This window comes from Rutilus rutilus (genome assembly GCF_951802725.1).
Source record: "Rutilus rutilus genome assembly, chromosome: 6".
NCBI classification, from domain to species: Eukaryota; Metazoa; Chordata; class Actinopteri; order Cypriniformes; family Leuciscidae; genus Rutilus; species Rutilus rutilus.
Window position 1 is genome coordinate 36783717 of NC_140214.1, and position 21177 is coordinate 36804893.

Genomic DNA, 21177 nt, shown 5'->3' on the forward strand with positions numbered 1-21177 from the left:
TATGCTTCAGTAGATCATGCCATTCAGTTCATTAAATCAGCTGGTAAGGGCGTTTGGCTGGGCAAAGCCGACATTGTCGACGCATTTAAAATCATGCCACTTCACCCATCCCAGTGGCACCTCTTCGGAGTTCAATGGCGTAAAAAAATTTTTTATTCAGTTAGACTTACTTTCGGCTGCCGCAGCAGTCCTCGTATATTCGATACTTTATCGGAAGCGCTGTGCTGGATTCTTTTAAATGAAAATAAGCTGCCTTTCGTGCTTCATTTGTTAGACGATTCCTTGGACGTGGACTACCCAAAATCTAAACCCGATCGATGTATTAATATTTTGAAAGAAACCTTTAATACATTGGGTACACCTCTTTCGGAAGAAAAAACAGTGGGACCAGTTAATTCAGTCGAATTTCTCGGCATCGTCCTAGATAGCAATCTCATGCAAGCTTCAATAAATTAGATCGAATCAGAGAAGTTATTAAATATTTTTTAAACCACGATTCCATCACTAAGAGAGAATTACTATCTATGTTAGGACATTTAAATTCTGCGATGCGAATCATTCCACAAGGTCGCTCCTTCATTTCTAGGCTCATTGATTTATCAAAAACAGTCGAAAAATTGCACGATTCCATCAATATAGATTCAAGCTGCAAATCCGAGTTGCATTTTTGGTCTCTTCTATGTGAAGGGTGGAACGGAATTTCTTTTTTTTATAACGATTTAATAGAAACTTCTATCAGCCTTAGGTTCTTTACTGACGCCGCTCCTTCTATCGGATACGGAGGTTTTTTCAATAATTATTGGTTCGCTAGCGCTTGGCCAAAAGAATTATCGAATCTTCCGGCTAACACGTTGTCAACAGCACTGTTGGAATTATATCCCGTCATCGTTGCGTGTATTCTCTGGGGCAATCAGTGGTCCAGAAAACAAATTCTCGTTTACTGCGACAATGAAGCAACGGTTTTTATTATTAATAAAGGGCGCTCCTCAGTTCCCTTCATTAATAAATTTTTGAGGCGTCTCATGTGGACAAGCATTATCTGCAATTTTTCTCTCCGTGCTGCTCACATACCCGGCCTCTACAATAAAATAGCTGACTGTCTGTCTCGTTTTAAATTTCAGGAGTTCAGAACTATGTGCCCAGATGACTCTTCTTCGAGCCTGCCTTGCCCAGCATTCGCCCTGACTGTTCTCGACTAAACGCCACACTGCAGTCTTATCTTTCCGCAGCTTCTCTGTACATGAGATCCGGTTTAGCTAATTCTACATTAAAAGTGTATGACTCTGCTTGGGTTCGATTTTCAACCTTTTGCTTAACATTGTCTGTTTCTGTCTTGCCTGTCAACATTGCTATTGTATGTTCTTATATAATGCATTGTCATTTAGCTAAAAAAATGCAGCCCTCCTCCATTAAAAGTCAGATTTCGGGCATTCAGTTTCATCTAAGATGCTTGGATCCATCAGTCTGCAGTCTTTTGGGGCATCCATCTATCCGCCTGCTGCTTGATGGCATCAAAAAAGAAGCGCCAAAAGGCAAAGACAAACGCCTTCCTCTTACATTCTTTCTTGTTAAAAAACTGGTTGTTAAACTGAGACAGGGTTGCTTCACTCCTTATGTGGATTCACTGTTGGAAGTAGCTTTTCTATGTGCTTTTTATGGTTTTCTCAGGGTGGGTGAATTCACTACACGTAACAACCATTTTGATCCCTCTCACGATCTCACATTGTCTGATATCACTTTTGATGATAATTTCTTTTCCATTTTTCTTAAACATTCAAAGTCTGATAAAGAATCTAAAGGTATTTCAATTGCCATTGCTCGTACTAACACAGATTTCTGCCCTTTTAATTCCATGTCCCGGTATCTGAGTTGTCGCCCCGATGCTCATCCCGATGAACCTCTATTCATCACTGAGGCGGGGAAAGCCATGTCCAGAACCTGGTTCGCCGCCCGTCTTCGCTTGGTCTGCCAATTCTGCTGCCTTTCACCTGAGCTATACACGTCGCACTCCTTTCGCATCGGAGCAGCTACATCAGCGGCCTCTGTCACAACGGTTCATACACTGAAAGCTCTGGGAAGATGGTCTTCTGGCGCATCCGAACGTTACGTTCGTCCTGGACTGAAGGACATTTTAGATGCTCAAAAATCTATGGAATCTGTCTAAATCTATGATTTTTTTTTTTCTCATTCTCCCCCCTCACCATTAAACGTTCGTCTTGTAATTCTATTATTACGTTGTCTTTACCGACGCAGTTTAAAATAAAAAAATTTAAATAAAAAAGGGTGTATGCTTCCCCTGCCGGATGGCCATTCGTATTATACCATGCATATACAAGCTTGTAGTAATTGGCCGTTGCTAGGGGTGTATGCTTCCCCCTTTAAGCTCGCATAATTTACATTAATCAGCTCAAGAGACACGCTTCCGCATCTTCGTTACCAGAAGCGATGCTTCACAGTACAATCATTCACTGGCTATACTTATATAGGTAACTCGTTACGCACTCGCCTAAGCAGCACGCTTGTTGCATCCTAAATTACTCAGCCAGGGGTGATGCTTCCCCCTTAAGGTAAGTATGTCACGCAATTTGGAAATATAGAATTGCAGCCGCTAGGGGTGTATGCTTCCCCCTTTTACGAAAACTCTAAGCAGCTAAAGCAACTCGCTGTTGCCCGTCTTCGCTCGCTGAGCCTAGGCCGACGCTTCCCATATTGAATTAAAATAGTTATGTACGCCAACATTCACGTTATGGTTCATTCAAATGCTTCAGTTGTGTTGGGGGGTATCGGCATATGGTTTGTTTTGGGGGGTTTGCCTTGCTGCTCTCCCGTTCTGTCCAGGCATAGCTGCATGGACAGGCGTGGGAGTTTTGCCCAGAACAGATCCATACCGCCAACACTAACTGTATGCTATATTATCGCAATAAATCTATTTATCCATACTTGGCGAAGTGGTCCTGACTGAAATCAAGCATCGCGTTAGTTCAGGCAGGCCACGTCAGCCAAGCCCGCATCAGCTGTTAGCCAGCTGTTCATGACGTGGTCCAATCCGGTGTCGACATCTATCTCAGCGGCACACTTAAATCTCACACTCCTTCAGCATTTCCCTCATAGCTTGCTGCTCGCATCTTAACTCCCTCCTCCAACCCCAAGTCCTCCTAACAAACCTTCATCTTTCTGATCACTTGTTTTCTTTACAGTGTAATCTTGGCAAATTTTTATTTTATATTGTATTTCACATGTAATTGCTCATTTCAACTCATGTAATTGAGAATTGTAATCATGCATATACTGGTTCTGTTCTGTACCCCATGGGGGGTTTGCCTTGCTGCTCTCCCGTTCTGTCCAGGCATAGCTGCATGGACAGGCGTGGGAGTTTTGCCCAGAACAGATCCATACCGCCAACACTAACTGTATGCTATATTATCGCAATAAATCTATTTATCCATACTTGGCGAAGTGGTCCTGACTGAATTAGTTTTGCAATGCCATGCCAAAGTGACATGATACATTTGTGTTGCCACAGGAGCCTGCTGGGTATCAATCCAGAACGTGGGTCTAAAGCAGAAAAAAAGGGCACAAAACAGTACAACATTCCACCAGAACTGCTTCGATTCCTGTCGGACCTGAGTGACTTCCAGAATCCTTGGAAGATTTAAAGGTCATTACACAAACTCCTTTGTTACTCACACTTCTTATTCTTATTCGTCTTATTCTGTTGAAATCTTGTACATTTGGCACAACTCTGTAAACTCAGCTGCTGGCTGAGACAAACCGGCCGCTCCTCTCTACCAGGTAACGTTACCTGCAGGCAGGAAATAACAGCAGAGAGAGAGGAGGAGGAAGGACTGATGCCCGAGTTCTTCATTCTTTTGCAAATGTTGCCCAGTATTGTGATGTCAGATATTGAGTTTGTATAGTGACTGCTGTTGTAAACTTTATTGTTGCTGCTCTAGCAAGTTATAATTAAAATATTAAATTCTAGTCCTATTCTGAATTTAAAAACAACCACGGAGCTAATATGCACACCTTAGTGTTTGTTTATTTATGGCAAGTCAAATTGTCATCTCAATATATCAATGTTATCGCACATCGCAGATTTTCCTTCTATCATGCAGGCTGTCCTTACAACCTTGCTTGCTTCATTTCTCATTTGGTCAGTTGGTTGTTTGCTAGGATGGCTGAATGTGCGATGCAGTGAAAGGCTTGGCTTAATTTCACTAAAGTCAAAGATAAGGAGGAAGTGAAATGCCATTTATGTTCCAAGTTAATTTCTTGGGATACGTGTTCAATGCTATTCAAAGCACCTCAGCAAGATCCATTTGCTAATTAATATTTTGTTTTTGTTTTACAGCCATAGAAGTAGCATCTGGAACGGAGAGAAAGGAGTGTGGTGTGTTTGTGTGTTTTTGGCAGCATATAGATTATTTTTCAAACAGTAGCTGTAGAATGCATGTATCACTTTTTCTCGCTTAATCTGCACGCTGTTCCTGAACTGGGTTGGGTTTGTTTAATTGCTATTCTTGAGAGAGATGTCCCAATGTTGTTTTATCTACACTACTTTACTGTTTAATGCAAAAGTGGTTTGACAAAATATTGGATATGAATAAATAATAAAAAATGAATTAATATTTACCATTTTATGTAAGAGCATTTATTTCAGCTTATACAAAATATTACAGTGTCTATGACCAAACTGTCCGAACAAGCCCTCCGTATTGCATTACATCTCCAAGATGACACCAAGAGCTTTAGAAGGCCAACCCCTCACCTCCAGGGAAATGGGTCTATATTTCTGTTTGGAATGTTTTCAACAAGAGTTATCATTATAGGTACACTGTTATATAACAGAAAAGTAAAATTTCTATTTGCTGTAGGTATATTGCCTAAATTCATAAGTTTTATTTTTACTGTAGGAAAAGTACAGTGCAGTTTTATCTGTTTTTTTTTTTTACTATAGATACACCATTAAATGACAGAAAGTGTCCTGTTTTTTTTTACTATAGATACATCATTAAATAACAGAAGATTTCTGTTTTATTTACTGTGGGCACACTGTGAATTAACAGAAAATTTCTGTTTTTTAATTACGGGACAAAGTCCGGGTAATGAGCTGCCAGTACTTTTTCTGTTATTTTACGGATTTATTTCTTAGAGTGTGGGGCTAGGGGGGCTCCGTACATTTTAGCTCTTAGAAAATGTAAATATTTCAATAACTGTGAATTCAAAACATTTATTAATTGAGATGAGAATGTCCTGTAACAGGGTGGACATTTGGCCTTTGCATGTGTGAAGAATTTGGTCAAAATTATTAAAGAGTCATTTTCTGAGCTGGACCAATATATTTTTCTTGTAGTGTAAAAAGCCATTCTTCAGATAAAATTATTAAATCATGGAAATTGTAACTTTTTTGATAGAAATTTACCAAGCTGAAATGGCACCGAATAGTAGGAATGATACACTTAATTTATTATCATTTAATCATATTATGGTTGCATGGTTAATTCATGTTTACGCTTTTAATATGCACGTATTCGCTAGCTAGCTTTATCTAGTATTCTATACTCTCCAGTCTCCGTTCGTCTTCACAAAAAACATCACAGAATCAGATCGCTGTGAAATCTTTATATTTTATCATGCAGAATGTAATATATATATTATATATACACACACACACACACACACTATATTTCCAAAAGTATTGGGACAGCCCTCCAAATCATTGAATTCAGTTGTATAAAATCAAGCACCTAGGCATGCAGACGCTTCTACAGACATTTGTGTAAGAATGGGTCGCTCGCAGGAGCTCAATGAATTCAAGCGTGGTACTGTGATAGGTTGCCACCTGTGCAATAAGTCCATTCGTGAACTTTTCCTCATTACTAAATATTCCACGGTCAACTGTTAGTGGTATTATAATAAAGTGGAAGCAATTGGGAACAACAGCAGCTCAGCCACAAAGTGGTAGGCCACGTGAAATCACAGAGCGGGGTCAGTAGATGCTGAGGCGCACAGTGCGCAGAAGTTGCCAACTTTCTACAGAGGGAATAGCTACAGACCTCCAAACTTCGTGTGGCCTTCAGATTAGCTCAAGAACAGTGTGTAAAGAGCTTCATGTAATGGGTTTCCATGGCCGGGCAGCGGCATCCAAGCCTTACATCATGTACTGAGATCTGATATTATCTCATTTCCTGATTAGCTTCATAGTAACCAAAGTTAACTTAGATAGCCTTGTGCTGTAAATAAACAAAAGGTTACAGGTTATAATACTTTCAAGCTCTATCCTATTCCAGGGCAGTCCTGGGAATGGATTTACAAAGGTTAATTACCTTATAAGCAGTTCAAGCAGTATATATGGTTAACTTGTCCTCGTCCGAGTTTGCCAAGTTAAAAAATACAGCAGAGCAATATCAATCAAAGAATCTTAGTAAAAACTAAACTGAAGATAAGCTATATTCTCTTCAGGGCTGCAACGACATCAAAATCAAAAACGCAACAACACTCATACAAAATGCACCAGTATATATAGGAACATTGGTTACATCAGTTCCTGTGCCATGCTAGGGTTTTTTCCCAGAGGAAGTAAAACCATGTGACTAGTAAATCATATAATAATGTGAAACATGTAACAATGTAAAACATGTGACATACGTAAATCATGATACAATGTGACTTCAGTACTCCATTGTATCAACTCCTGGGAAATGTGTTTTACCACAAGTGTGCATTCATTTCAGCATTTTTCCTTCCTTTCCTGCCCATCCATCTTGGAAACCTATTTGTATGTGTTCGTGAATACAAGTCAGGAAATGGAGGTGTATTTGTTAGTGCATTATAAGCTTCAGAACTTATAGCATTTTCCCTTGCAATCACCAAGTCACGGTTGTCTCCTGAGCGGCTAGAAATATAAATGAATAACTTTTTTACAACAAAAATTAACCATCACTGAACTTACTTAAGCAAGACTATTTTCTTCTAGTAACAAACTTCTTTTGCATTATTTTCCTGTTATCATTGTTTTCACCAAGTGCAATACAAAGCGTTGGATGCAGTGGTGTAAAGCACGCCGCCACTGGACTCTAGGGGACCTATTTTAACGATCTAACCGCATAGTCTAAAGCGCACGGCGCAAGAGCATAGGGTGAGTCAGAATCCACTTTTGCTAGTTTAACGACGGTAAAAATGGTCAGCCCGCATGGTCTAAAAGGGCTGTCCCTATTCTCTTAATGAGTAATGGGTGTATTTTGGGCGTAGCGTGAAATAAACCAACCAGAGTCTCATCTCCCATTCCCTTTAAAAACCAGTTGGTGGTTAAAGCGCGCGAGCAGACCATCTGTAAATTTGCTCAACTATTAAAGGTGGGATCACTTTAAAGAGTGCCTTTCTTTGTGATTTTAAAATAACTGAAGGAAACAGCTCACTTTCAGCAGTTATTTTGTTATTTGTTAGGGTGCGATTTCAGATTCAGCTCAGGGCCGCGTTTCCCAAAAGCGTTGTGGGCATAGGGTAGGGAAGCGCGGCCCTGGATTATTCAGATTTTCATAGAAGTCATTGGTGGTTGAGAAACGCAACCATTTTAGTTATTTAGGTGATTTTTTTACGTGATTACAGAAAAATCATTAGACTAGAAACCAAACATCCATTGGGTGTCTGACTCTGATTGTCATCAACCTAGCGTCTGACGTCGACGGTTCCAGACTCGATGACGAAGCTGTGAGGGATCACATAAGTAGCTTCAGCTGGAAAATAGTTTAATTTAATATTTAAAAAAATATTTCGGAATAATGCGAATAGGTGATAACTTACAACTTTCCAGCTGATCTGCCACATCCCGTTGCAAACTGGACAACGAATTACTACTTGCCGCCATTTTCTTTGAAAACTCTCTCTATCGCTTAGCTGGCCTGCCGATTCTCTGCGTGAGCTCTCAACCAATGATGCACTGAAGCTACACAAGGACCTCCTTCCTCATTTCCATGTTACACACAGAAAAGTACAAATAAATGAATGAATGAATAAATGAATGACTAAATCTAAAAATAAACGAATGCATAAATAAAAGAATAAATAAATAAAATTTAAAAGAATAAAAATACATAAAAAAAATAAAAGCATAAAATATTATAAATTAGGGGAAATAATAATACAAAAATTAATTTGATTAAAAATGAGTCATATTTATTTGATCAAGTCATTTATTCCTTTATTTATTTTCCTATTATCACATTTATTTATCTACTTATCTATTTATTTATTCCTTTTTAATTTCCTCCATACTCCCGTGTGTATCTGTGTAAGCACTCGTTGTAAATAGACATCTTTGAAGCTCTTCACCATGTTTGTCCCATCAATGGTATAAAAGCAGAAGTGCATCCAAACTTTGAAATTAAAATGTGGTTTGGACATCTATTATTTTACTCACACTGCTGTCGGCCATCCCGTTAAAAACTAGGGATGTGTGCATCGACTAATTTGACAGGCACATATATTACCATTTGTACACATGTTGCAACAGTGTGGGTGGGTAGCTAACAGATGTCGGTATATTGTAATAAAATGTTGGCTTTCCAATACAAACAGTCTCTGAGAAATTTAAGGAGATGCAAAAAGGGTTGCACCCGTCCTAAATCTCCCCCTAATGTTGAAGCACAATTTAAAAACAAAAACTGAACAGTTCAAAACAAAATTGTTTTTTATTTTTATTTATTTTAAAGACGATCAAGTGATTCAAGATTTTCTTTACGTAAATCGCAGTTTCAATTTATCATTACCAAATTTAGAAGTGAAATCTTTAGCAGGAGGTCTTTTGTTTTGCCTCCAGGAAGCGCCCTGATGTCATGACGTCGACGCCGGGACTCCTCAGTCGGCTGTTATTCCTCAGAGAAAAAGTGTTTTGTTTTTGAGCCTTTCTGTATCTAAGGTGTGTTAAACGATGGGGTTTCAACTAATGCATTTCACGTGGTAATATTACTTTTGCTCATTTTGCGTTGGTAATGTGAAATTACTGTATTCAACGTAATATTGTAATGCTTGCTGTCTCTCGTAAATAGCGCCAAATTGTATTGTTTTCCCGTGTAAAGCGCATCCACGCACGAGGAACAGTTACAGATCAGTGATTTACTTTTTTTTTTACTCCTTTCTATTGAGAAAAGTAAAATATTCTTCGAGAAAAGTAAAGTTAGAAGGAAAAATCTTCGTGACATGGACATAAAGGTGGAGTTTATTAAAGAGGAGCGTGAAGACACGAGCGATCCCGAACCCTGCAGAGTGAAAGATGAAGAAACTGAGGAACAAATAGGTTGGTGTTTATTCTGAGTTGCTCAATAACTGTTGGGATACTTTACAGCACATTTACATTATATTGTGCATTTGAGAGCATTCAAGCTACATGGAAAACGGTAACAAAACTTTAGATTTTTTGATCACATTTGACTTTGTGGTGCGTTCAAGTCCTACTGGGAAGGTCGTATTTACGAGTTGAGAAGTCGTGTTTACTACATCAGGTGCGCTCAAGTCTTCTTTGGTGTACTTTCTCTTAATTAACTACACAAAAATACAGCAAGGTTTTTGTACTCCTAGAAAATGAAGAACAAACAACGTGCATCAGGTGGTTTGCTTTCTAACATTTTTTTTTTTATTAACTTATGAAGCCAATGTAAGCTTTATTGTTACATAATTTGTTATATTGCAATGCTATTATACTTTGTCAGGTTTTTATTTGCAACAAAGCGAAATCCTGGCACAAAATGGTTTTTTTTTTTTTGCCTGATGATGTCACTGCTAAATACCTATAAATAGTGTGGTATTCCACCACATTTCTGACTGAAATGCTCCCAACTTGTAAAAATCAGGGCTTAATGAAAATCCTGAGCTTCCCACTCATATTTACAACTTTGTGGTAGCATTCATGTGCTTTCAAATCGTATATGATCTTTTCGACAGGACATGAAGACACCTTTAGAACAGTATTTCTCCGACTGTGGAATAGTACCACCAGTGGGAAAAACCATTGGACTGACACAGAGTGTGAATGTCACCTTAGTAGAAAAAAATGTCCCCCCGTAAGAGAATTTCGTGCATTTTAATGTTAAATTCATCAATCTGGTGCACTTTGAGAGTTCAAATTTAAAAGCTCCAACCCATATTCAGTGTGCAAATTAAACAAAGAAAAATTCAAACCTCTTTTAGTTTTAGTCTACATTACACTACTACATAATAATAGTTATAATATTAATCCCATGACAGTAATGGCCATATATTGTAAAACAAATGCACTGAAAAATAAAGGACGGTCATTAAAGCGGTAATGTTTGCACTTAGGTTTTATTACGCATTTAGGAGAGTATTGCAAGAAGCTGCTTACATTAACCTTACTTTTGAAAAATAAATAAATAAATACAATCATGATTTTTCATGAAAAAATTATGTTAGAATTGTAGGCCTAAAATACCTTCGGTAAAATACCATTCATCAATGGTATAATTACAATTAATTTGGTTTGTCGTGATTAATTTGTGTTCATAATCAGTAAAAAAAACTCTTCTAACAAGAATAAACACATATGAACAATTAAATTATTATTGTATTATTAATTATTTTTATATCTTGCAACTACTCAAGCAGCGTTTCGCGCTCAGATGTGACGGCGGAATGAATACATTACCAAAATGTGATTGCAGAATATATTTAAATTATCCATCAAATTGTCATTTTCTAGGGATTGGAATTAGTTAATGTCTAAAAATGTAAAAGGTTTACCTTATAAATAGAATTTAGTTTAATTTTAAAATTCGTCGCTGGAGTGAATGGGAACATGATTTATTTAAAATATTTGAAAAAATATAAGTGTTTCTTAAGTCAATATTTTTAATAGCTTGTCAACTTTCCATTCCTCCGCTGCGTGATTCTAGTCAGCGCTGGATTCTAGGCACCACCGGATTGTTGTCAGCGCGAAACACATTTTTGAGCACGTGAATGCTGATTCTTGTCAGCGCTGGATTCTAGTCAGTGCTTGAGCGCTGGTCTATGACTGGAAAAATAATATAGTCGTTGGAAAAGTAACAATACAGGCTACATGTTGCATTAAACTGGAAGAAGAATCACAACAAGCGTATCGGTGAGAACACTCATTTAAACAGCATATACACACACCCGAACTTGACTGCACATCATATTTTTGACATTATTGATACTGCTTTCAATTGTAATGCAATAGAAATGAACACAAAAAACCTGCCTAGTGCCTTCCTACAACACTGACAGTGGACTTGCGGTCAGGAGTAGAGCGGCTGCGGACGAATGTTTTTTTTTATCGCTGCTGACGTATTCTTTCACACAATATGACATCACACTCTACGCATATGTTGTACAACATAATTTAACATATACATAGTCCTAACACTTTTTAAATAGCCCACTTAAAGTGTTTATTACAAATAAATTACTAAATGCTTAAAATGAATAAAAGTAAATGAACAAAAATTTGCGTTACATATTTAAACTCGTGAACGCCCCCCTTTCAAAAATCTTGCTTCCCCCGTTGTTCTTTGAAAGCCCCCGTTGAGAACCATTATTCTAGCGTCTGTAATTATTAAAGCTAATTAAGAGTACTATTTTAATATGAAGTCTGCACGTCTCTGTGTAAATACTCAAGCATGTTAGATGCTTGAGGTGTTTTTAGCGTCTGTCGTCCCACTAAATAAGGAGTGAACACATAAACTCTGAGTCACTTCACTACTCACTTTTCACCAGTTTATTTGATAAAACTACGCACACAGAAACTCTATGGTCTTCACGACAAACCGTCAAAATTAAAGTTTGTTTTAACTTAAAGAAATTATAAACTTGAAATTATAATAAATTTCAATATAAAAATATTACTCTTGTACAGTAGAATGTTCTGAAAATGATTTGATTAGATTTTTGGCTATACTTTATATCAGAACTTGAATTGAACTTTATTCCAAGAGCTTGTGACTAAACCTCATAACTCGAGTGGATCCTCAAACTTTTTCGTAAACATGGCGTCGTCTCAAGAAATATCTGCGTACACACAAAACCACTGAAACCGACTCAAAACGATGTAGTATGCATGCCTTTTTTTTTTTTTTAACCAAGAACTTTATTGAACAATATAAACAACCATAAATGGTCTGGTACAAAATATGTAATGTCTTAATCAGACAACAGACAAGCATCATAGCATAAGAAAGAAAATGTAAATAAGCTTTCCTGCAAAATTAGCCAAAAACGCCTAAAAGGCCTACCCAAATTAAATTGCATGCTGTTCTTGAACCATTTGGAGTATATGCATCTTTTCAAAGGGGACACTTTGAGGTTTGTTCCCAAATAGTCAGAATCACTGCAAGTCTTACTGGTATTGAGTAATAGAACTTTGAACACACTAAAAAAGGGGGAAAAAAATTGTGTAAACAGATGCCTGCAGATAACTACAGCTGGGAGCTAATAGCTGGAAAACACAATGGGATCACAGCATGAAGTCTTACCAAACCCAGTTTAAAATTTTATAACAATACCTTAGAAAATGGGTGTTTTACACGTTAATCTAAGTTTATGTCTAGGCGCTTCCCAAAAAAAGGCCACTTGGAGACTCCAAATGACCCTTTGTAACCACAGACACATAATATCATATATCACATAACATGCTGATATTCTTGAATGCTTTACAGTCGTAATTTTGGGCTCTAATGAAAGGTTACACTTAGAGCTATTATACTCCTTATCCAGATTCACTGTCAGTAATTGCTGACACATAGTAACTGAAGCATAAACACATTATAGTGTTTTTTTTTTTTTTTTTCAATTCTTGAAACCAAACTTTCTACAAATAAAGAGACAAAACAAGTGCTATGGTATTAAAACACTTTAATATTAGAACTCACACTATATAAAATATAAATAAATATATACATACATACATACACTACCGTTCAAAAGTTTGGGGTCAGTACGATTTTTTTATGTTTTTAAAAGAAGTATCTTCTGCTCACCAAGGCTGCATTTTTTTTTTGTTTTCTATGTGAATATATTTTAAACTGTAATTTATTACTGTGATCAAAGCTGAATTTTCAGCATCATTACTCCAGTCTTCAGTGTCACATGATCCTTCAGAAATCATTGTAATATGATGATTTGATGCTCAAGAAACATTCATTATTATTATCAATGTTGAAAACAGTTGTGTACAATTTTTTTTTTCAAAATTCTTTGATGAATAGAAAGTTAAAAAAACCCAGCATTTATTTAAAATAGAATATTTTCTAACATTATAAATGTCTTTACTGTAACTATTGATCAGTTTAACTCATCCTTGATGAATAAAAGTATTGATTTATTTTATTTCTTTCCCCCAAACATAAAATTAAAATTCTTACTGACCCCAAACTTTTGAACGGTGGTGTTTAATGATACAAAAGCTTTAGATTTCAGATAAATGCTGTTCTTTTGAACTTTCTATTCATCATAGCATCATGAAATAAAAATGTAAATAACTGTTTTCAACATTGATAATAATCATAAATGTTTCTTGAGCATCAAATCATATTAGAATGATTTCTGAAGGATCATGTGACACTGAAGACTGGAGTAATGATGCTGAAAATTCAGCTTTGATCACAGGAGTAAATTACAGTTTACTGTATATTCACATAGAAAACAGCTGTTTTAAATTGGAATAATATTTATTATTATTATAATTATTTTTAATCAAATAAATGCAGCCTTGGTGAGCAGAAGATACTTCTTTTAAAAACATTAAAAATCTTACTGACCCCAAACTTTTGAACGGTAGTGTATATATATATATATATATATATATATATATATATATATATATATATATATATATATATAGGTATAAGTATAGGTCCTGGGCAGTCGGGAGGACTGTAAGCAGTTTAAAAACTTGATAGTAATTAAGAGAGAGAAACAATAGTTAGTGGTTGCTTAAAGGTCCTCTTTGTTGTCTTTTAATCAACATTGTACTTCAGAGTCATTAAGACACTTTGAATCACAGGATTCATAAATACGTTGAAATACATATAACATATAGATACTTAAATCAAATCACAATAAATAAGTAAATAAATCAAGATAGGAACCTTAACCATATGTACAGACATGCTCTAGCCTAATTCACACAACTGGCTGAACTCGTAAGTAACGTTATTCACGAATGGACACGAATGGAATTGCATACAAAAGCATGTATGTATATCACATCAAAACATGTAAATAAACATTTGATATGAAAATTAATGAATTTAATAACTAACCTTAACAGTAAATGAGAGCGAGACAATAGTTAGTGGTTGCTTAAAGGCAGTGTTGCCAACTATTTTCAAAGGAAAGTAGCTAACGCCTCCCCTAAAAGTCGCTAAATGTCGCTAGATGACGTCATACGTCAATTAGCATATTCATGACGTCATCGCAGCGTACTTGCGTTCTGCCTGCCTAATGTTTTTTCTCATTAAAATCATGCTCACATACTGTATTTTAATATAATATAATATAATATAGCCGAATGTCCAATAAAGCTGTTCTCATTTACTATATATTTTTTGTTAGACAATAGAACGAGTAGCTATTGAATTACTATTTTTTTTTATGTGTGTAAAATTATCTGAATTGAGAGAGTTCGGGAACTGGGTAAACTAAAGCAGCACTGTGACAGTGAGTATTACAAGTGATAAGCACAAGAAAAGAAAGGAAAATAAAGTGGTCAAACTAAATTCTTTAAATATAAAACAAAAGATAAGTGATAAGTCCGTGGAAACAACACTGCTCATTCACGTCTGTTAGCTGCCGTGCTGCTGCTCCTCTCTCAGCCATTCACTAAACGGTAACGTTAGACGCAGATGTGTGTGTGACAGCAAGGAGAAAGCAAACCTCGCGCTCGCAGGACTGTGCTGGCAGCATTTGGAGGTTACTGAGGTTTGTCCAAAAAGTAGCTAGATTTGTCGCTAGTCGCTTTTTTGAAAAAATGCCGCTAAAGGGGTCTGAAAAGTCGCTAAAAATAGCGACAAAGGCGCTAAGTTGGCAACACTGCTTAAAGGTCCTCTTTGTTGTCTGAGGATGCACCGCAATCGTCACGGCAACTCCACTCTCTCAACTGCCAACCAGAATTCGTAAAATGCAGCTGAGCTGCCCAATGTAAACTCGCTACAATAATAAAACTTATAATAGACCTTTCTCACAATAACCGGAAATACGTAATCGTTGTGGAAGCGGAGTTCCTGTCAAGCGTCAACACACCAGAAAAACAAACGCGGGCAAGTTTAAAATGGATCAAAGAGTCTACACAACTTCATTAACGGATTTGCCAAATATTACATTTGCTGATGTGACGACTCGTAGAGGAAAACTCAATCACCAAAAAGAAAAAACGAAATAAAGGGTAAAAAAATTTCCACACGGAGTTTGTCCATAAATATCAAGGTAAGTAGAGAGCGAGGCTAACTGTTACTGAACTGTTAATTAAAATGACACATCATTAGCGTGTCAATAGCTCTTGCTAGTTGCTTGCGCCATTTGTTTATGTTGCTTTGACTGCGGAGGAAGTAGATTACCACGACGATTGCGTATTTCCGGTCACAAATACGGAAGTTGTGAGAAAGGTCTATATACAAGTAAACTGAAATAAGCCGCTTTTCCACCGAAATTACCCGGAACAATTTGTCCCAGGAACTTTTTTCCCAGAAACTTTTTTTGCCCCAGACCGGTTGCTTTCTGCGTTTACACCGCGGTCTAAAGTACCGGGAAGGTAAACTGCGCGCAACTGCTCCTCCCAGTCTGCGACGGACAGTAATCAGTTTTGAGCGCCACATTTATAAGTATGTATGGAGGAGATTCAAACTGTGCTGCAGTTATTGGTTTACTAACGAGGTAATTAACATAACAAAATAGACGAGCACTGATACTAAAGCATGTTCAGAAAGCTCGTATGCGTATAAAATTAGACAAGGTATGTTGTGAGATGACTGGGACGAACGCGCAAAAATTTCCTTTTGCGCAAATACGCTTAAAAAAAGCCTGAACCCCGTCTATCAATCATAAATAGTGACAGTCTTGTAAATAGTTGTTTGTTACCAACCTCAAAGCGCTATTTCAATCCTGTTATAGTAAATTTGTAACATGGTTTGCCTTGCAATAGATGACAATGTGTAAACATAATGACTTAATATTAAAAGCTGTGGCAGAAAAGAGACGAGCACTGATAAAGCGTGTTCAGAGCTCGTAATGCTAACGTTAGATATAAAATTGTATGTTATCAGCTATTGCGGACATTGGCCGTGAGATGGCTGTGACGAACACGCAGAAAGTTTCCTCTTCCACAAATACCCAAATAATAAAGCCTGAAACTCGTCGCCAGTCCCCCATTTTTTTTTATTAAATTCCATATTTGCAGACAGACAACTTTACTGCATGAAGCCACTTTTTAAAAGGGAGGTTAAAAATAAAGAAAATGCTGCGTGGAGTCATCCAACCAAAATGCGGCGTGAACACAACCAATCAGCTTGTGCAGCGCACAAGTCCCACCCCTGAAAGTTCCTGAACTTTGAAAAAGTACTACCTCGTGAGCAGGGACTATCCGAGGGGGAAATATTTACCCGGAACTTCATTTAGACCCTGGTTCCTGCGGTGTAAACACATCGAGTACCAGCCCAAAGTTCCTAGTTCCTGGGGAAAGTTCCTGCGGTGGAAACGCGGCTATAGACATGTGTAGGTAATTAAAGAAAGAAAGAAATATATACAAACAATCCAATATCCCTGTGACCCAACTAAATTCAGGGTGGTCAGGTCACATGTATGTATATGTATTTCAAACGATTTACAAATTATATTTTTCAGAATCAAAGAAAATATCTCTTCCAGGGGCACATCTGGTACTCAAACAAAACTATGGGTGCTCTACAACAGATCCCAGCTAAAAATTTTCAAAGGTGCCACAAGCAACATGCCAATCATTATAGCAATCTCGATTTGGAACAAAGCATAAAGGCACATCACAGGAGGAGCACTTTATTGGTGTCTTTGCCTGACAGTGTCTGCACCTCACTGGGTTTTTGGAAACCCAATTCTGTTCGTGCGTATGGTTCCGCACGCCCACATCCTCTTCTGAAGGAGGTCGCAGAAAAGAGAAGGACTGGTGTAGAAATTATCTACAAACAACTTGTAGCCTGTGCCAAGCAATTGTGTGTCAAGAAGCTCCATCACAGACTCATAACTGAGCCCCTTGCCACTGTTTCCTTGCAGCTTCACTTCATATACAAAGAAGTCCCAAGTTGTACCCATTGCTTGAGTCTGCAAGAACAAAAAGTTTGTATCCCCAGCGAACAGGCTTATTTTTCATGTACTACTTTAGCCCGATACGTGCTTTTGAGGCAACCATCCTCTCAGCAATGGAAATTTCTTGGCCAGGGTGAAAGTTCCTTTTGCAGGCATCCCTCATCTCCATGTACAGTGGCTTTATTTTGCGGAGGCGATCACATTGTGATGTTCCTCTTCTCTGCTCATTAGCAGCATCATCCACCATACTACTGAGGTGAAGGGAGCGGCAGATCCGAAGAAACTTCTTTCCTGTGATAACCTTTTTAGGGAATGGCAAGCTGTAGAGATTACCCCCTCGCCAGAAATCCGTTATTGAAGGGAGTTTCACAATACTCATGTAAATGACCATGACCAGGAATGCAAAAATATCCTGTAAGGTAACGCCAATCCACGGGTTGGATGGCTTTGAATAGTGAGTTGATCCAAAATCATTAGTGATTTTAATTATTGTCTGTAACAGGGTGTTTGAAAAAAAAAGTTGGAAAAACTGGAGAACTGTATAGGTTGCTGTACGAATGAGCTGAGGTCCTGGTGCATTGGTGGGTCTGAAGGTAGGCTGTGGTGGTGTCACGTCTGGAATGTCAACCATCCATCCATCTTCAGAAGTGCTAGATGACATTTCGACTTGACTGCTGCTGCCAGATCTCCCTCTGCCTCTCCCCCTCCCCTGTACTCTGCCTCTTGGTGTTTTGCTGGCAGAACCTCTCTGGGAAAAGTGGAGGATCGGGCTCCTCTCCTGATGAGGTGCTGTCATTCAGTATGTTGTTTTTTTGCTGACTGGCTCCCAGACTTCATCAGATTCATTTTCAGATAATGGTCTGTGATAAAAAAAAAAAAATAAGTCATTTGCGAAACATTTACGTTGTTTCTGTATCCACTTCATTTCTTTACTGCCTTTTTGATAATACATTTTTATTAAAACATAAAAAAGTAAACATTTCATAGGGCCCTGTTATTGCAAACATAAAAAAAAAAAAAAATTGTTAAAGTTTTATTAATTCAATTGATTAGACATGCTGCTTGATTATTAAAATTTTATTCTGATTAGTTGATTAATCCTTTAGTTAACCTACCAATAATTAACCATAACTTCAGCCATTAATATTTTAATGTTTTATTCAAACATTTTCTCATAAAATACTTTACAATAAAAAAATCCCAACATAAAAAATAAAGTGGAATTAATTAAAAGGCATCTATCAGTATTACAAATGTCCATGATTGCATACGCGTTCACAGTCACTGTTTGACAAAAGCATTTGGTTACACATTTGAGTCTTGAATTTTTTTTCATTCAGCTGATTAAAGCAGCGGTTACACTTTATTTCGATAGTCCACTTAGACATTCTACTAACTATAATTAACTTTTCAACTATAATTAACTTTTCAACTACATGTCAACTAAATCTGAGTATTAGTAGACTTAGGTTATGGTTGGGTGTTAGGGTTAGAATAAGTTGACATGTAATTGCAAAGTGACTTTTTCAAAATTTCCCCTAGAGTGGTTGAGCCAAGGTCCAAACCCAATATAGTCTTGACCTGAAAAGTTTCTGACTTAGAATCATTTGGATATTTTACTGCTTTTATGATAACATACCAATGACCTTTTTGCACAATAAAGATCAAATAAAAGAAAGGGAAAGAAATGTTAATTTGTCTTTTGCTATCTTTAATTGGGCTTCACTTTTTTGTATTTTTTGTTTCACCTTTCTTGAACTAATATTTGTCAATTTAATGTTACTTCTAGGCCTGATGAAAGAAGTGAAAGAGGAAAGTCAAGAACTGAATGAAGTGGAGGACAACTATCATTTCCAGATACCTGTGAATTTCATAATTGAAGAACCATTTAGTAATCTACAGTCTGAAAATTTCTCACAAAAAGGACACGTTGGGGATCACATAAAAAAACATACCAAAAAGAAGCCTTTCACATGCCCTCAATGTGATAAGAGTTTCAATCGTAAAGGACATCTTAATGAACACGTAAGAATTCACACTGGAGAGAAGCCGTTCACGTGCCATCAGTGCGGAAAGAGTTTCACACATAAAGGGCATCTTAATGTTCACTTAAAAATTCACTCTGAAGAGAGAGCTTTTACTTGCCTTCAGTGTGGAAAGAGATTTACAGATGAAGAAAAGCTTATGCGTCACATGAAAATGCACACTGGAGAGCTTTTCTCATGTAATCAATGTGGAATGAGTTTCAGTAGTAAATTAACTCTTCAGAAACACATGAAAACTCACTCTGGAGAGAGGCCTTTCTCATGCCAACAATGTAATAAGAGTTTCAGTCATAAAGGACATTTTAATATTCACATGAAAAGTCACTCTGGAGAGAAGCCTTTCTCTTGCCCTCAGTGTGGAAAGAGATTTATTCATAAAGGACACCTTAATGAACACATACGAATTCACACTGGAGAGAAGCCGTTCACGTGCCCTCAGTGCGGAAAGAGTTTCACACAAAAAGCAAGCCTCTCATGGCACAAGAGGATTCATACATATAAAGAACTTTTCACATGCCAACAGTGTGGGAAAAGTTTCTCAAATACAAGAGAACTTAAGGTTCACTTAAGATTGCACACCATAGAGAGCCCTTTATCATGCCTTCTGTGTGGAAAAAGTTTCACAGATGAAGAAAACCTTAAGTGTCACATTGGAATCCACACTAAAGAGAATCATTACACATGCCATCAGTGTGGAAAGAGTTTCATTCATAGAGGACACCTTAATGATCACCTGAGAGTTCACACTGGAGAGAAGCCGTTCACATGCCATCTGTGTGGAAAGAGGTTCAGTCGTAAAAGAAGCCTTAATTGCCACGTGAGAAATCACCCAGAAGAAGAACAACTTGCATGTCATCAATGTGGACAGAGTTTTACAAATAAAAGAGAATTTAAGATTCACAGAAGTATTCACAGTGGAGAGAAGCTGTTTGCATGCCATCAGTGTGGGAAGAGTTTCATTCATAGAGGACACTTTAATGTTCACACGAGAATTCACACCGGAGTGAAGCCGTTCACATGCCGTCAGTGTGGAAAGAGTTTCACACATAAAGGAAGCCTTATGTGGCATATGAGAAATCACACTGAAGAGGACATTTGCCATCAAAGTGGGGAGAATTTCACAAATAAAGAAAATCCTGAGAGTAACACAATAATTCACACTGGAGAGAAGCCTTACACGTGCCCATTGTGTGAAAAGAGTTTCACTCGTCAAGTAACCCTTCAGAGTCATGTAGAAACTCATTTTGAAGAGAATCCTTAAATATGCCCTCAATGAAAAAAGAAAAGAAAAGAAAAAACCTTTGATCAAGGGAACCCTTGGGAGAAACAAGGCCGTTTTTTTCTTTTACTACTACCACATAATGAAAAATTTGCTCACTGTGGGCATAACAAGAATTTATTAATATATTAAAATTATATTTTTCATGAAGGTTTAAATGGAACTGTTAAATGATTACTTATGGAAGATATCATGTTATGAAACAATGTACATTATCATCAAACATTGTAAATAAAATTCATTTTATTTTTCTCATTGCATGTAATTATTTTCTGTTAAATTAAAAGGAGGCCTGTCAACAAATTAAAATAAAAGCAATTCATTTTAAATACTTGAATGTAGTTAATGCTTTAATAATTACAGTTCATTTTAATATCAAACTACATGTGCAAAAGGAGGGTTCCTGCAACAAATCTTTTTGAATCACACTTAGTAGTAAAATGGATTGTTCACACCTAAAGTTTTGGAGAAGGCAGAAAATGGATAATATTGCTTGCCTTACTTTTTCTACTCAACTCGTTACCAAAACAGCTGTTGTGCACCATCTGT

General features: G+C 37.1%; 1 protein-coding gene across 3 annotated transcripts; it reads left to right on the forward strand.

Moving 5' to 3' along the window:
- Positions 1-8828: 8828 nt before the first annotated feature.
- On the forward strand, positions 8829-20794 carry LOC311292493 (uncharacterized protein). Of its 3 annotated transcripts, none has more exons than XM_084412205.1 (3): positions 8829-8958; positions 9150-9295; positions 19094-20794. In XM_084412205.1, exons 1-3 carry the CDS (start codon positions 8930-8932, stop codon positions 20608-20610), a joined length of 1692 nt encoding a protein of 563 aa, XP_084268331.1. In that variant the 5' UTR covers positions 8829-8929; the 3' UTR covers positions 20611-20794. The 3 variants fall into 3 exon arrangements, with proteins under 3 accessions (XP_084268331.1, XP_084268330.1, XP_084268329.1); XM_084412204.1 differs by having other exon boundaries at positions 8837-8958; positions 9145-9295; XM_084412203.1 differs by having other exon boundaries at positions 8853-9295; positions 19094-20793.
- The last annotated feature ends 383 nt before the right edge of the window (positions 20795-21177 follow it).